Here is an 18,436-nt window from a genome sequence, read left to right on the forward strand (position 1 = left end):
ATTTACCAAAATTAGTAGGTGATCTTGAAAATTCTAGTTAACCAGAATGTAGCAAATCCCTTCCTGACCATCACAGACACTGGTCACATGTAAACAGCAGGAAGACCGCCTAAGAAGCGTCTATTCACACAAACCCATGAGTTGTGTATTGATCTTAATAATAAATATTATTTTTCTTTTCCATTCAGACACAGCATGCAACAATTTTCTAGGAGTGCTCAAAAGCCTATGCAAAAAAAAATCAACAGCAATAAATCAGAACTTGATCTGCGGCTTTTCTTAAATCTTTACAACTAAAATTAAATGTGATTGTTCTCATTGTTAGAGGAAAAAATGAACATGATAAACCTGAGAGGAAGCTAGTTTCTAACTTGATTTTTTGTGTGTGTGTTTGTTTTTAGAAGATTCCCTTCTTCCAATGGCAAATTTCTTCTTGAAGGTAGAACATTCAGCCTTCTTCAAGTAATTATACAGTAACATATCTAATCAAGAAGAGGGAGACATGATACAAAGTTGAGAAGTTAGCATCTCTCCAAAATGTTAGAAGGCTCTTCTTGAAAGAGAGTCTAAGCATTGAAGTCTTAAAATAGATGGCTACAAAACAGGTTTTGAAATCACCTCCAAGGCTCTGTCAAGAGACAAAGGTTTGAACTGTATGACCTTTTATCAGCCAAAAGAAAGCTTTTTGCAGAAACTTCAAGAAAACTATTTCCTGCATTTTTTCTTCTCCTGACATCACAGATTATCAGCGGCAAAATTTTTCCCTGTTATATTCAGTGAAGTCACATTCTGTGTGCACTTAAAGACAGGAGCAGTAATACTATGGGAATTATGCTTCTTTGACTCATTGAATAAAAATGCATCTCAACTACATTACTGAATAAAACCTCATGAATAATTTGGAAAATACTGAGATTTTTCATATATATTTGATTGGCTTGAAATTACTTTTGAAATTTCCTGGTAATTCAAATTTCCAGTTTACAAAGAGTACCGCTATCCTCCATTCTGGCCCTATTTAGTAGTTTTGCACACTGGGCAAGACACCACCACCAGAATATTCTGGTGGTGACGTGAACAGATGAATAGGGCATGAAAAATGAATGAACAGGGAATCCCTAGAATAGTTCAAGTTGATGCTTGCGATTATTCAAGCTATGAAAGCTTTAAATGGATATGGAATGTTTTTCCCCACTTCTTCCACAATTTTGAATCACTATATAGCATTCCCTTTTTATTTTGCATGCATACTTTAGCCGACACAAACTTTTAGACCCGAAGAAGTCATTAAAGGCTTTTACTAAGTTCTTACCAACAAAGATGCTTAAACTTAAATGTTAAGAATGATTTTTTTTTTTCCCCTTTCAATGACTGACACTGAACTGGTCAGATGTTTGAGTTTCATTTTTTTTTGTTTTGTTTTGCCTTTTTTCTTCCCAAATTTGGGTATTTATTATATAGTTATGCTCATCGAATAGACACAGAAATTCAATTACTAGCCTTAAAAGAATCAAGGTTTTGTTTTCACATATAAGAAATGTAACTGCTCCGACACTGAAATTAAAGGGACACTCTGGGTGACGAATTTATGAGGTTAAGATGTAAACAGCTCTGGGTACTGAAAGAAAGGCATGTAACCAAAACATAACAATCACCATAAGTTTAAGGTGATGTCTAAACCATTCAAATTATAGCTTTGTTACTTAAGTCTATTTTGAAAATAATTCCATCTAATATATAAGTGAAGGATCAAGCACTAAACGATTATGAGTTCAGAAAGTCATGGCCACTGAATTAACACATGCACTGCAACTGGACTTGCTGAGCATATCTGACAGATCCCGCAGGACGTGCAGGTGTATCTGAACACTAAAACACACACAAAAGCCCTCTAGCCATGTATGACGAGCCCATATTGGAAAAGAACTTCCAACCTCAAAATCTATCAGCTTGAGCAGGCATTCCATGCTGTTTACTATCCCCTTTTCCCAGTGGAGCTCAGGTCGATGCTTTCACGTCAGTTATGGGCTTAGTATTCTACAGATATATTTTTACTCTTCCTGGGAGAAACAGCTTAACAAAAAAAACAAACCCAAACCTTTCCAGGTTTCTACAAGTCTGTTGTTATTCCCATTCCTCTGACTTCTCAATATGTGACCTGTTTCAAACCATATGAAATTGCACACAATTTTACAACAGAAAATAGTGGTAAATCATTTAAAGTCACAGTGCTTCATAAAATAAACATCTTCATGCTTGTCTAAAGAATAATCACAGCTAGAAGACATACTGAGATAGAGGGAGCAATGTGTGTCAAAGAGCACTTTAAAGGTTCCCATTTCAAAATACGAGGTTAGCGCGCTTAGAAAGGCCACACCTTACTACTAAAAAAATAGATATACAATGCTTTCGGCTAGGTTAAATATCACATTACATAAAATATTTCATCTTTTTTACCCTATGACAAATAAACGGTCTGCTTTTCATTATTCAGATGCTTTTTTTTTTCCACATTGATCTGCAAACTAGAAAATGTGTTGTGCTGCATAAAATTTGGATTATTGTTTGCCACATGCAAAAGCAAGGAACACGTGGCTGTAACTGTTATGAGCCAAATAACATAACATAGTTTTAATTCTCATCTCATTTTATACTAATGTCTTGTAGATTCCAATTTAAAGATGCTTTCTTTTTTTCTGGTTATTTTACCATACACTTTCATTTTTTCACATGCATTTCCTTCCCATGTGCTGTTTGTGTTGTATAGCTTACAACTATTAAGACAACTTCATTCAAAACCATAGTTGTTGATGACTAGAAAAAAACAGCGATAGAGACTTTTCAATGATTTGCGTTTATGTAGAAAAATTAAAATACTCAGAGCTGTCAATCCATCATCTTTCATAAGAACTAGAGTTTACTTTTAAACTCTCTACATTAAAGGTTTTCTATCACTACGAAAATGTCTTTCTATTATCAGAAAGTCAGTTCTGAAGGGAAATAACTAGGAGCAATAAGACGAAATTAAGCAACAGAATATTTCGACAGAATTGAAGTCAACTTTTCTAATACTGTAGGCTGGATAAAGTCTCTGGAAGGAAAAAATAATTCCATTGCGTTGTACAGCTTATTACATTGGACAGTTTTAATTAGATTAGACAACAGAAGCCTAGAACCAAAATCCATTCTACAGCCGGTAAGGAATTACTGAAATCTCCCATAATCCAGCACTACATTTAAAGATAATAAAATGTCTAGATTTCTTAAATTTTATCTACAATGGCTATCAAAGTTTACATTTACATTTCAAAACAAAAAACCCTGCTGAAAACATGCATCATTTATGCTTTTAGCAGAAGAACTTAATATCTTAATTTCGTAAAGATAGGGAAGGACATGGAAGCAGAAAGCTCGATTCATTAGAAACAAAGGACTTTTGGCAGATCTCCAATAAGATCACAGCATAAAAACTAGTTCACTTGCATTCCTCCTTGCTAAACAAACCTTCCTCCCCCCCATGGTTAACAGCAATATAGTTTCATAACTTCAAAATGTATGAGTAGGTTTAAATGATCACCCACTGTCTGAATCAGCATTTATCTATTAAAAACTGTTTAATTTGCAGGAAGAGTGAAAAAATATGCAAGAGTGGACAAAGCAACATTTTATCAGAGTAAAAGCATTGTTAGCAGATGCAAAGTACCTGCTGCAACTCCAAAATCAAATCCACCATTAAATGAAACTGCTTTTCACACTGGAGAAGCAGCATCTTAACAAATTTAATAGAGCTGGCAAGGAAGTATTGTCTATATTAACAGCATCCTTTTAACGTAGTTATGAATTCCTCAGACAGGAGTTCGCAGCATAAATTTCTGATTGTCAAGAGATTTTTTTGGTTGTCAACAGAAATATAAAAAGTAACACCAGCAGTCAATTTTAACACTAAAAGCAATAATAGGTAAAGACTGAAAATTCATGGGGAAGCTATAATCTTCTGTCATATGGCATGTAACAAGCAATTCAAATAATCTTTTAATGTATTTTTTCTTCTTTACAGTCTACTGATATTGAGGCTTAGAGATCCATTATTAAATGCTGAATGTAAAACAAAATAAACGAGAAACACATAGAAGTTGGAAGAAAAGAATCATTGCTGACATGAATGTAAGGTGTTTTTTTTTAAAATCAAGAAATAATAATAGTAACAAGAATCTATACAGAAGTTTATCTTCGGTTCTACTTCAAAAAGAAAAATAGGTTTCTGTCAATAACATCACCTTTAAATGTAAAGATGTTTTATGCCTTATACTCCATTAATAGAAACAAATACTGATAAATAGCATGGAACAATACTTGGTCCAGTCATTTTTAATGCTCAACTCATTCTTTGATAGCTTTAAACGGCTCCTTTCCTTAGGAGAAAGGAGCAGTAAATTTTCTTGCATTCAGCAATAACAGTAGACCTGGAGTCTGATGAGCAGTGGTCATACAATCAGTTAAAAGAAAACAGCAATTAATTAATGTTTTATAACAACTTTCTTACTTGCAAAATGTTAATTATAGAAAAATTCATTAATGGCCTTATTTACAGAGAACGAATGCCAACATCAAACCAACCCAATTTACGAATGACGCTCTGCCAGCAAATGGTGATTCAGTAACGGAGCAAGTGAATTAACAATCATTTTCCTTACAAAATAATAGTAGGCAAAAATATAACTTGGCAGTATTTCCCTCTTGTTAATGTGGACACTAATTAGCATAGTTATATAAAAAAGATTTGAATTAAACATGTCAAGGTCTCAGAATTGTTTTAATTCCTCTTTGCTTAATTAATCCAAATATTTAAATTAGCTTCTTCATGTAATTTGGTGTTTCAACCAGAATCCCACTGAATGCCACTGATAGGCACATAAAATTATTATTTGCAGACTGCTTACGTAGCTCCCTTTTGAAACCTGCAACTAAAATAAAGATGTAATCCCTTTACATAAAACATCTTTAAGAAGTCATGGTCTCTGTTAATTAGCCAAGCACTTATCCTACTCTCTAACTGACCAGCAGATCTCACACAGTACGCAACTAACTCATTGGTTTCATGATTCTTCTTTTTATCAGAAAGTCTAGAATATTCATACAAACCACATTTCAGCTAAAACTTCTTCCTTACTTTTACCACAGTTTCCAGAAATGAAGGAAAAAGTGTTTTGGAAGCTGCAATGATTAACACATGTCCAAAATTTTATTTTAGAAAAGCCACATACTTCAGCACAGAAAGTAAATACTGTTGTATGCATTTGCCTGTCTTAGTTTGCCAGTTCTCCACAGGCCTCTTTAAGCTACGGTCCTTGTAGCATTCATGGAGTGCTCCACATTTAGGGTGATTTTTACTCGAGTTTTCTTTCCCAGGACAAATGTTTCATTGTTTCCCTAGAATCCTAACACTTAAGCTTTGTAGGCATTTGTAACAAGTATTATTTGTCCCTATGAAAACATTCATCCTCTGTTTTACTGTGATGGAGTGCCCATAATTTTAGTGCAACAGTGAGCGTTGACCAAAACCCAACTCTGTCCTTAGTGCAAATGGTGAGCAGATCTATCTTCCCTCCTCAACACTGTTTAGGAATAGGAGAAAATAATACAAGCTGGTCTCTTTTGTTGTGGTCTAAAAATGGATGTATTACTTTTACCATTGAATCCAAAGGTACAGTGTGGTATCTTCCATGTATCCATAAATTATGGAAAGTTTCTATCTAACTCAACAAGACTGGCTATTTTCTCTTTTCATTTTGAAATGAATTGATATTATTAATTCTAAATTCCTGTTTCACCTTCTTTTCTGTTCTAACAAACCTAATTTCAGAGAATTACTCTTACAAATTAAAATGATCCTTCTCTCTCACTGGACTTTTTAAGCACTTCTTTTTAACCTGCACCTGTTAACAAGAATCTCATATGAATGGACTCACAATTTCTTCAAGATGAGATGAGCTCCAAAAAGTCACATCTTACCCCATTTGTGCTATCATAATTTTGTGGTAATCTGTAATTACATTGTCTTCTTGGCAAGTACTGGAAGTAATATCAATATTCTTTATAAGTAGATCAGTCTTCAAGAGAAAATCTCCTAGACACATGGCAAATTGTGAGTACCCGTGGGAACAAATGAAGATCTGTGCTGGGCTGCTCCATCACTGTCAATATCCTCGACATGAATTCAGAAATCATGCCAGCATTTGGAAGCAGTAATTCCTGCAAATCTTTTTCATGTCACAAATTGTATGACGTTTGCATTAATTACAAATAATATTACCCTACAAAAAAACCCCAAACGAACCAAAACCAAAAAACCACCCCTATACAGATTACCTCGCATACATTTTGTCCTTTTCTTTTTAAATGGGGCTTCAAGGTAAACATGCAGAATGGATACAATCTCAATAATAAAGGCTTAGCCTCTAAAAAATCAGCGGTAAGATAGAGGGTGTTTACTGGAAGAGCAAAAATGAAGTTCTAGTCATGTTTTACTGATTGTTAACCAATTAACTGGTGCAAGGACTGCTAAGAGAGGCTGTGTTCGTACTGCTCAATAGGATACAACTGCTATTACAACATGACTTAGAAAATATTACAACATCACACCCAAATGCACCACAGACATAAAGTGGAAGTGAAAAAGAGATTTCCTTTGCTTTCTCTCTAAAATAGAAGAGGGTGTGACCGTTAACTCTCTTACTAATATGGCGTTTGTTAGAATAAAAGAATCAAATCTTAAGAAAGTGATAAATAGATAATAAAGAAAGTGTCTGCTGCACATTTCCAGACAGTTTAGTTTTCAGATCACTGTCGTGGATCATATTGTGAAGTTAAAGAAAGAAAACGAGAAAAATCCAAATAGCTCAAGCACCTAATGTAATAAATTTATTCCTTTAAATGGCAAATACCTGTTTTCATGGAGATAGGACTGCAAACACCAATAGGTTAGCAAAAGGCTAGCAACCTATCACAATAGTATTTTTTGCAAATCAGCAGCTAAAACTTATAATAAAATCTTAATTGACATATCCATAACACCTGTAGACTCATATATACAACATTATAAATAAATTTCCACAAATAAAAGACTTTTTCTCCCTGAAGAGAAATTATTTTGCATTGCTTTTTTCACAATACTTACACAGAATAAACCAGATCCTTTCCATGAGGAAATTACCACCTAATCACTGGACAGGAGAAGTGGTTAAAACATTGCTAAGAAGCAATCTGACTGATATAATTTTACTAACTTAGTTGGACAACAATTGCCAAGCAAGATCAGTCTTAAATTCCATTTAATTCAAGACGCTACTTTGAGCAGTGTTTAGTAGCAAATGCTTCAGAGGCAAGTCAAAGAAACATCAGAATAACCCAATGAGTTTTAGCTTGGCAAATTTATGGAAAAAACATCTAGAAAGCATACTTTATGAAAGTCAAATCAAACTCCATTTTATGCAGGCCACTTTACACTGTGTTTATCATTTAGTATGTACCTTATATTATTTTCAATTCATTTTAAATATTAATAAATTCAGCAACCTCAGAAATGGCAATAATGTCATTATTTTAAAGCCTACGTGCACTTACACCAGTGTAACTACAGAATATTCTGACTGTAGACTAGTTACAAAGGCATAGCTGAGCACTGAACCTGACATACTTACTTTAGACTGTATTTATTATAGTAAGAGTAATACTATCCCTGTGTGTCAGGTTACATCTGGTAAATATACATGTTTAAATGCAAATTGAGAAACAGTCTGGAAAGATCAGATTAGCAAGAGAAAAATGTGCTTTGTGCTAAAGAATAAAAAATATGCTACTTCAAAGCTGCCAAAAGGTGAAAAATGCCCTGTAAGGCATGCAAGTATGGTGAGACTTGGTATAATGAGCTGTTGAAGTTATCCTTTCCAACCTCTTATTACACCTTGTAATTTTTTAAATAAAATTTAATGTGCTTACTTAGTAGAAACAGTATTTGTGAGGTTAAAATGCTTAAACAAAGCAACCTCCACCTATAGTTATCTAAAACCAACCAGCATCAGGGGGGTTAGCCATGTAACCTCATAAACCACACGTGAAAGAAAGTATTTTATTTCTAACCTCTGTTGCCAGTTGCTGAAGAGAAGGGGATGCAACAGGGTGTAAAGTTGAGTTGCCTCTGACTGGATCATGGAGGCTAACGTAAGCCACAACATTTCTTTGAAGAACTCTCTTGAGATCCTATGACACAAGCAGAGCAATGGTTATTCCTATGCATCATTATAATTAAGACTTGTTTTGTTCTTTCAGTTCCTTCTAGGGAAAAACTGCACCCTACGTTTTTGTCCTCTGTGATTCCCTAAGTATTACTTAACTACTACTTCTTACAATATGCTGTTAAGAACTTCAAAGGATATCTTAGTGTTATTTCTCTATATAGCAGAAATTATAATTCCATTTCACACATCATCTCAACAAAATGCAATCAGGCCTGGGAGGAATTAAAAATGACTACATTTGTAAGGCCAAAAATGAAAACATTACATGCTGTGAAACAACGTGATGGCCTTTTAAACTTATGCCTGACAGAAAACAAACTTCAAAAGCAATCATTATCACGAGTTAAACGTACTCAAATTTTGAGAGACTAAATTCAGATTGGAATTGCATAACTTTCCCAGTGTTTTCATTTTATTATTTTTTTAGACTACAAAAATATTATGTACAAACTGTTTCAATTATTATCTCTTTTTAAAAAAGATCCCCTTTGCCTTCTCAGTAATGAATTATTCTTTGCATGAAGTAGCTCTTTATATTGAACGGAAGGGGTGTAACGCAATTACATCTGATGTAAAGCTGACTTGAAGTGGAACTAAACAAATTTTGCTTCCAGCCTGGATCTTTTCAATTTCATTTTTTCACCCCCTCTTGTTTTTGAAGAATAATCGTGTTGGAAGTATGAAACTTCAATGAGAGCTAGCCACTTGTCATGCATGATGAAAAGCAATTAACTCTTCATTTTATCTACTGTTTTAATTCAGCAGCCATGAACCTCTCTGCTAGCTATTCCTTAATTTATCAGCCGAAGTCCACTGTAATCATACACGATCAACAATACTCTGATGAGGTATTTTCTTTCAATAAGCTGATTTCTATTCTGTTGAAAGTAAGAGCCCAAGGACTTGTCTGTGACAGATTGTATCTAACTCCTTTAGCACAAATATGTGAAAAGTGAATCAGCACTAGCCATGGAGACACTGAAATGTTTATGTAATTAACATAAACTATAGTATGGTTCTCTTCATTCAGGGTGCTCTTGATTCAGTTTTCCCCACACCAAGCTTATAAATTAAAACTTAGTAACTGTTGAACCCCCAAAGAAAGAGAAACAGCCCTCTAAGCTGGGCCTAGGTCTTTTTTGAGGCCTTCCCCCCTCTACCAATCTCTGGCAATGCCCTCTTTTACAGTCCTCTGCTGCATTAGCGAGGGGAATCAGCTCACAAAAGTGCTGTATGTGCAGCCTTCACAGCTATGGCAACAACTTGCCATCTCATTATCACACATGCTCTGTTCCACAGGAATTGCCCCTATAGATGTTTGCACTGCATTTGCTATGGAGTACATGAACGTACACAGACAGATGTCACAGACCAGTTAATGAACCATAATATCTGTGTGGCAATTTTGTACTGTTTTCATGCTTTCAACAAAAGTAATCACTATTGCAATGAATCCTTCTAAAATTATTTTACCTCCGCCCATTCATATGAACCAATGTTCCCAAATGATGTTCCTCCCCATGAGCAGAAAACAATGGTCCGGTCAGGTCTCCAGCCCCTCTTAACCTTCAGCATCAAGGCTTGTATAAATGCTGTGATGATAGCAGTGCTACTGGCCCATTCTTGTCCACCATAAGTATTCAAACCGTTGTGATGACTACCAATGATGACATATCTGTCTGTAATAGGGGGTGGGAGGTGGGGGTGGGGAAAGACAGACAGACGAGAATCTTATTTCTTCTGGATACCAGCATTAAAAGAATTTAAAAAAACCTAAAACATTAACTGTATTAGTAGTCTGTAATGTCGTTAATACAACACAATGCTGTCAACAAAAATTATATGATCATGTGCAAGACAATCATACAATATACATACATAAAACTGAATACTACTTAAAAATAAACTAGTAAATAAATGTATGTATATACTTCCCTAATTTAATCCCTGTGCCCTTGCCTTCATTGTTTGCTTACTACTCTCCCTTCTTATAAATCTGATATATACCACAGCCAGGACTTTGTCATATAGATAATCTAATAAAGTTCCATGCTCACGTTAGAGCGTTATGAAAAGCCACAAATGAATAAGCAGGAAACTCCATCTTCAATACATATTAGCGTCCGAAAGAGAAAACAAAAGGTGTGGTAGTACAATGAGGAACATAGAGAAAAATACACAAAGTATTAGTACTCCCTCACCTGGAAGACTGTGTTCAGTGCTCACCACCCTATCTCAAAAAACACATTGCAGAAACAGCAGTTGAGAAGCTGGTAACCAGAACGGTTATATATCAGGACTTAGACTTCCATGTAAGGAGACATTGAAAAGACCTGGACTGCAGGTTTAGAGAGGAGACATGACAGAGGAATAGAGATAATGAATGATATAGAAACGGTAAGTCAGACCTAGCAACTTTGATGATACTGGAAGAAAGTATTTTACAAAATGAAAAGCAAGAAGTTTCAACCTGAAAGAAAGAACATGCCCCATGATTATCCAGAAAAAAAACCCACAATTTTTTTCAGAGAAATCAAATGAAATCTTCGTCTCTCAAGACATAATATATAATCCAAATATTAACTCACAAGTTTAAAGAACCTTATTTTATTCCAGATGGATGATGTGGTGTGAAACAACATGAATGACCAGCACGTCTAACGTGTCAAGAAGTCTAAACAGAGTTATGCTGAATGATTTATTAAAATATTAAACCTCCTGTGTGAGATGAATTCACACCCGAAACCTCTTGGAAGGATTGCTTACTAGTTGTGTTCTGATACTTAGTAAAGTCTTGTTCTGGTCCAGAACTAGACTTTTAAAGGTGTTCTTTCCATATTTCAGGATACCAATAGAGAACAGAAGAATAGTTATCAAGTGATGTCAGATCCACAACAATCTCTGGGTGTCAACTGGGATCCAAGAAGTGCAAAAAGTTTTGGGTTTCTTTCTTTATCCAAGGGGATTCATTCTTCACTGTTGTCAGTACACTGGAATGTAGCAACACATAGGTGGTAAAATGCCCATGTTTTATAGTTGCTTATAAAATTAAGTATCTACTCCTCAGTGTTTTTTTGCAGTGACTGCTGCCTAGAAACAAGTTTAACTGAACACCAACATACTTTGATTATAAAACCATTCTCTATCAAACTGGACTTTTACCAGTTTTGTTCAACAAAATACATGGCAATGTTGTTTTATAAGGAATCAAAAATGTTTTACAAACAGGGGATCTGTTATGTACCTATAACACAACGTTTTCAGTCAGCTGCCTAGGAGGTGTATAGGTATGTAAATGAAAATTTCTTTCTAAAAGCAGATATGCAAAATGTAAATTTAAGTGTACATAATAATTTAATGTAACAAAATGCAATCTAAATCACATAATTTTGCAACGTATGTGTTGCATCATGAGATGTTTAATAGTAGGTTGCGCTGACCGTGAAACATCATAGGATCTTCAACTCACTTAATGTTAGGAATTGGGAACAGAAATGAATGGCCTTACAGGCTTCTTGGTCATTAGAAGCAGCGCCATTAATATAAAGTGATCAGACAGCATCAATGCTTACTCTGTATTGTAATCTTTGTTCAGTCTGTGAACAGCATATGAGAAGGGGACTGTAAAAAGACCTTATGTAAAATAGTATAGGACATCTTGATGGAGAAGAAAACTACAAGCAGCAACTTACTGTAGGAGATGCCAGCTGAATGAACAGGGGTAAAACATAACAGCTGGTGCCTCCTTTGAAATTCGTCATTTTTGCACATCTTTCCCTCTTGAATAGAGGCAATACCCTGAAGCAAATGGCTACAGGAAAAGCATAGGAGAAAGGATGGTCATGCTTACAGAGGCAGCAGCTGTCCTTTCTCATAAACATTTGCTGAAGCACGTAGAGAAAGAGATCACATGGTAAGAAAAAAGAGAAAGAAAGGACTAGAGAGAGAGAAAAAATATATCCATCAGATACTTTTGAGAGTGATAAGATGGGATAGTGTTCAGGGTAGTGATGGGCTGGACAACAGGGATTTATCATTAAAAAAGAGTGACTTTATACTGTCTTCTCTTGTTATACATCCCATTTTCAACCATGTTCAATAGAGCTACAAAATCAGTGTTAAGTTTTTCAGGTTTTAAAAGGCTACCAACTACCACATTTCCTCTGCTCCTAAATCTTTTAATATCTTGGTTGGATTTCAGATGCTTATTGTTACTACTCAGATCAAATGTCAAATAAGAACGCCATTGCATGGATGTGTTCTTGTGTGTGTTAGGAGGCCTTTAAGGAAAAAAAAACCAACCTAAACCAATCCACCCTTGGTAATGCTCTGCAGTCTTTCATTAAGCACTAAAGATAAATTTTGCTTTCTTTCTGCATTTCTGGGAACATGAAGGTGAATTTCAGGTGTATGAAACTAGCAAAACCCCACCAAAATTACAGAGAATCAATGCCACGAAAACATCAAGTATTCAAATCATTTGAGAGGGCATGTAGTATCAACCTATAGTATCAACCAGGAAGAGCAGAGAAACAAATGCAAGTTTAACATTGATTCTGTACAAAATGTTACCCAGGGTGCATTACATGCTTAACTTGTGCCTACATTAGAAGCCAGTTGCTATGGCCCTTGTTCAGCAAGACATTTCCAGGACAAACTGTTGGCATCTGGGTAGCGCTACTGACTTCACTTGATTATATATCCTCGAAGTCTTAAAGTTAAGCATATACTGACATACCTTTTAAAAGTAGCTTCTTATTATGAATGCAATAATAAGAGGAAATATTCGGGTATAGAGAAGATAAAGAATTTATTAAACAGAAACAGATGCATGCTTTTTATTACTTGTCTTGCTTCTGCTTCACAATTCAGCAGACAGTATGTCTAAACATGGCAGTTTTACTTTTCAAATTCCATGACAGCTATTTGCAAAACATTAGCAATAGTAGACTAGTAACTTCAAATTCTTTAAGGAAGTTTAATTTCAATAAAGGATTTAATTCACTGTGCTAATTGTTTTCTACTTCTTTTTTTTTTTTTTTTTTTTAAATTGTTGTGGTAGAAAGTACAGCATTCAGCACACACAAAACCAAGTCGTCATTTCACTAACAGGAATAAATGTAAATCTCTTCCACATCCTTCGTTCCATCACTTCAAATACAAATTGAGTGGCCCACCTCCTAAGGGACTCTAGATAAAATTACAATTTTTCTTCTGAACCTAATAAGAGATTATTAATCAAGGCAAATGTGATGACGTTTTGATGCTGCTGCCATTTGTACATTAGGAATTAGACTGGGTCTACAACACTTCCCACTACGTAAGTAACTAGCAACAGTGTTCATTCATGTTACATAAACTCTTCAACTTTTAGGCAAATTCGTTTGCAGACAGAGCAAGGTCAAAATGATCTTCATTTGTATGATGTCCTGATTATCATATTATCTACATAGAGCATGAAAGGAGGGAGGGGGTTGGTGCTTTATGTCACAGTTGCACTTAGAATCTTATTGTTTAATTCTTAGACATACAGAACAGTGATTATTATTCATAGACTTCTACAAAACTAGCTTAAGGCATGATTGTAACAACAAATAAGGCTGTAGCAAGTGTGATTAAGAACTTAGTCACAGATTTTTGTACACTATAATCGCATTTGATATTAAATTCTTAACCAAGCCAAAGATCATGCTGCCCTACACCTTGGTTTCAGTGAGACACTTGAATTACATAAGGATGTTCTGGACTTGAAGCACAGTTTTATTTATCTCAAAATTCTGCTAACATTAGGAAAAAATCAAACCTTTTCTAAAGTTGTATAGACAGCTTGCATATTAATTCAAATCACACAATACAGTATATCCTGAAATTAAAACCACCAACACAGTTACTTGTCATAAATATTAATACTCTCTATGGTCTACGGGTAATTCCTGCTTGTTGGGTAAAAATATGCTTATTGTAACTATAATATCCCCTTGAGCTCATTCTCTGTTTAACCCTTATGTTTTGTTTTGTCATAAATCAAATCACAAAATGAATACAACAAAGGCTTTCTCCTTCCTCTGTATTAGTGCATTATTTGGCAAACTGGAATCATGATCCCAGCTATGACTCCCAGCCAGTAGAAAACAAATAATCGATACAAATGATCAAGGGCTACTTACCAGGAAATACAGTTCCTTTTAAATATCCAATAACATTAGAAATTGTCTTGTAAGTTGTGACTGACTGAATATTCAGACTGATTATTTTTTCCCCTGTTAATAGATTAAAAAAAAAAAAAGTTAAACTTGTTTATCCAGCCAAGAAATCTACAGGCCCCAAGATTAAAAAAAAAAAAAAAAGTTAAACTTGTTTATCCAGCCAAGAAATCTACAGGCCCCAGATATAAATTCCCTACACATTAAATACAAAAGTAAAAACAAAGCGGGGGGGAAGGGGGGGGGGGGGGGGGGCGGAGATACTAAAGAGGAACCAGAGGTTAAAACATGAAATACTACATTATTTTCTTAATCCCATTTTAGCAGTGGTGTTCAAAGCTGGAATCTCAAAAGAGATCTCTACTCCTTGAGTTAAAAGATCATTCAATTCACCCAATAAACTCTGCCAGTATACAATAGAAAAAAAAATATTTAAAAGAGTAGGATTTACATAATTCTATGATAAGGAAATTTGTCTTCATCTTTATAGGTTTTTCTCACCTAATCCTTTGTCCAGGTCAATCTTTCAATAACATTCACAAAAATATACCTGTTTTATATTATACTATTCTTCTGGAGAAATTCCCCTACACTAAATCAGATGAGAAAAGTTAGACCTCTGCATAACTAATCACTTTGCCAGCATAGCCTTTGGTGATATACTTATGGATTTATGCCAACAGAAAACAGCTTTTGTTGGCTTAGCTGGTATCAACTGCGGAAATGGTATAAATACAACGCCAGAAAAATTCCGAAACCTGCTAAAATGTAAGGGACTTGCCAATACTGCTATGCCAGTTGAGACATTAGCACAGGATAAAGCTAGAGAAAAGTAAATGCCTGAGTTAAAATACCTTAAAAAAATTTAACAGTCCTTTGCTGAGATTACTGTCATTCCCTCTGTCCCCCAGGTGGGACACACTAAACATATGAACTCCTGCAGTTTGTGGCAATGGAAACCAAACAACTAACTACAGTGAGCTGCAGATACCTTTAAAATGTTTCATTTGCATTATAATAGACTGTATTAACATTCTTCTCATCCAAAAGGTGGGAACTTCTATCTGAGAAAAGGGAAAATGTCTTAAACTGCTCTAACTTAAATGCTAGCAATTGTCTGACAAAAACCACTGTGTCATCCTAGACCTTCAGGGAGGTCCTTTTATATCCAGAGTACTGCACCACCCCACCACGGACCTGTGTTTAAAGGCATCTTTGAGCCAGAATTCCTTCAACATCCATATCCCAACTGTCACAGACCAAAATGAAAATATTCCACGGACCATTTTGCTCTCTATCTCCCAGGCTATTATCCTCCCACAGATGTATTTCTAACAGTTTATTTCCTGGCTTTTTTTTCCTGAGATGTGTGGAATACGCAAGTGGGGAGTTTACTGCAACATGTGAAATAAAAACAATACATCTCTACGATACTGTTCTTCAAGGTTCATTTGCTGGTACTTCATCTGGTAAATTTATTTTAAAATTCTCTTAAAATAAAATGAAATATATTTTCATTCACTATTCTTCATTGATATGTGGAAAAAAGCAAACCAACTGCTACGATCTGTGTTTTTTTAAAAAATGCAATATTTATCCTACTTTTTACCCAGACAAACCCTCCTCTGTTATCAATAGGTGTGTCCTCTATGTGACAACTCTTTGCTAGAACACAACAGTAAAGAAAATGCAAGTCAAGCACAGTTAATTAAACCACACCACACTATTTTGCAATAACCAATCACAGCAAGGTAATATTTCCATCTGTCATGCATATGTTCGGGTTTGAGTCGTAATTAACTTTAGTCTTCTAATGCAAATTACTGTAAGGTGTATTAACATCATGTGATAACAGATTGTGTTTGCTCTATAAATCTACAGATATTATTCTAGAAATTTTTAAAAATATTTAATTTTTAAAAAATAAATCAATCCAAAGGGTTCCCAGCACTGTACTGTCACCTATGCTCTTTTTTTGGTCTTTTAAAACAATGCGAAACCGGCTCATGGTGTCCATGTTGATTAAGCAGTTTAAATTTCCACAATGCAAGTTACTTCTTGCTGCTGTTTCTCACCTACCACCATCCTAGAGCCAATGTACTCTGCTTAAAAAAGGTTTTCAAGCCAAAACCGATTTCCTTTCCTTTTCTAACCCTACATCATTTTAGATATATGTTTCTTTAGACCCCATTTCAGACAAAAAGAAGATAAATCTTTTTGAAGACAACTGATTTAACCGTTTCTTCTTAATCAACATCGGGTACCCAGTCTTCAACTGACAATAAAAAAATAGAAAATTAACTTTTGGCAATATGCATATTCTGGAATCAGATATTCGAGTTAATAGTCATGTAACACAGTAGTCAGCTTAAAGTGACTTGGGCTTAAAGGCTTAGTATGCCAGATGAAAAGGCTGAAAGTACTCTTTGGACTATACAGCACAAGTGAAATTTAATCCCCTTTAAACAGTTCTGACAACAAACCTCTCTTCCTAATGCTGTATTTTAAAGATCTTGACAACTTCCTGTCTTTTTTCCTGTATTCTCTGGAAAACTACGAGGAGGCTTTAGCTTAACATTATTTGGGATACAGTTTGAGTTTCTGTAAGCCAAAAGCTACTTCTGAAACAGAAGAACAGAAAAGTATTTATTGTCAATATTTTTATTTATTTCTTGACTTGAGATCTGTAACTGTCTCATAGCAGTTCTCCTTCTCCTCTCACAATTGCATAGTTATTTTTAGAAATGCATGGTTATTTCCCAACTCATTTGATTGACAATTTTAGAACGCCAGATGAGCAAAAACCTACTACTTGTAGCCTGTAAAATGAGTTATGTTTTATTTCTTTTTTTGCTTTTAACCTTATCCAAAGCTTATACCAATGCAGAGGAGTATAAGTTTGAGCCTGATTTTCAAACGTGTTAGTTAAATTTTTGAATACTGGTCATACTAAACACCTATAATCAGACAGTTTTTTGAGCACTCCTTTGAGTACTGGATTTTAGAAAGCATCATTAGGGACTCAGGTTTGAAACCTGAACTCACGTGAGAAGATTTTTGGTACTCATATACAAAAATTTCCTGAAATGAATATTTAACTTTGGTATAGAAGCATGAAGCACTGACTGAATTCATGCATTTCGATAACATAGTTCTTTGATCATAAAACTAGAAGTTATTTCGGAAGACTGCAGAAACAAGGTACATTTAGTAACTTCAAGTAACCCACTTTTTAACATGAATGCAATTCCTGCTGAAATCAATATAAACCACACCTGAATAAAAAGACATCAGTTTGAAATCACAATTAAAGTAAAGCTTTCCAACATCATCAAACATCCCTGGCCATGTTACTTAGGGGAGACTAATTCAGTTGAGGTAGTCAGGATAAAATTGCATTCGACAGATTACTTGTTCCAGTCATTCAAAAACCTTACGTCAGGCTCTAATAACTCAACTGCTCACTTTTTGAGCACATACTACCAAACTTTTCAGCGACCTCTGAATGCTAATTATTTTTTAATAATGAAAGCTATAGTTTTCATAAAGTTATTTGCCCCAAGACCTGAGGCTTTAAAGTAATATCAAATACCACAGAACATGATACTGTAAGAACTAACCGCACTCAATGTAGAAACACCATAAGCTATTTACATATAATGAATAATCAAATAAGTCGTATATTTCTTATATTCTATTGGTGATACTGTATGGAATAATATAGACTGGTATGTAGTATTTAGAATACCATGTTAAATACACCGATATCGCAAGTATACATTAAAACATATATAAAAGCAGATTTTGCTGTCATTTGAAACAAATGCTTCATTTTCATTAGACTGCCGAGTTAATGCGCTTTTGAAATCTTACTGTACTGTGAAAAATATATTTCAGTTAGTTCTCAGTATTTCAGCATGTCAATTTGACTGCAAA

General features: G+C 34.8%; 1 protein-coding gene across 2 annotated transcripts in view; it reads right to left on the bottom strand.

Annotated features, from left to right (window-relative positions):
• The window catches only part of NAALADL2 (N-acetylated alpha-linked acidic dipeptidase like 2), a 499,849-nt gene that overhangs the window by 117,727 nt on the left and 363,686 nt on the right, over positions 1 to 18,436 (bottom strand). For both annotated transcript variants that reach the window (XM_049803241.1, XM_049803240.1), the window contains 3 exons: positions 14,465 to 14,557; positions 9,771 to 9,976; positions 8,140 to 8,259 (listed from right to left, as the gene is read on the bottom strand). In XM_049803241.1, coding sequence (XP_049659198.1) covers positions 8,140 to 8,259; positions 9,771 to 9,976; positions 14,465 to 14,557 — 419 coding nt within the window. The remainder of the gene's footprint in view (positions 1 to 8,139; positions 8,260 to 9,770; positions 9,977 to 14,464; positions 14,558 to 18,436) is intronic.

The sequence above is a fragment of the Accipiter gentilis genome, chromosome 6 (genome assembly GCF_929443795.1).
Source record: "Accipiter gentilis chromosome 6, bAccGen1.1, whole genome shotgun sequence".
Lineage (NCBI taxonomy): Eukaryota > Metazoa > Chordata > Aves > Accipitriformes > Accipitridae > Astur > Astur gentilis.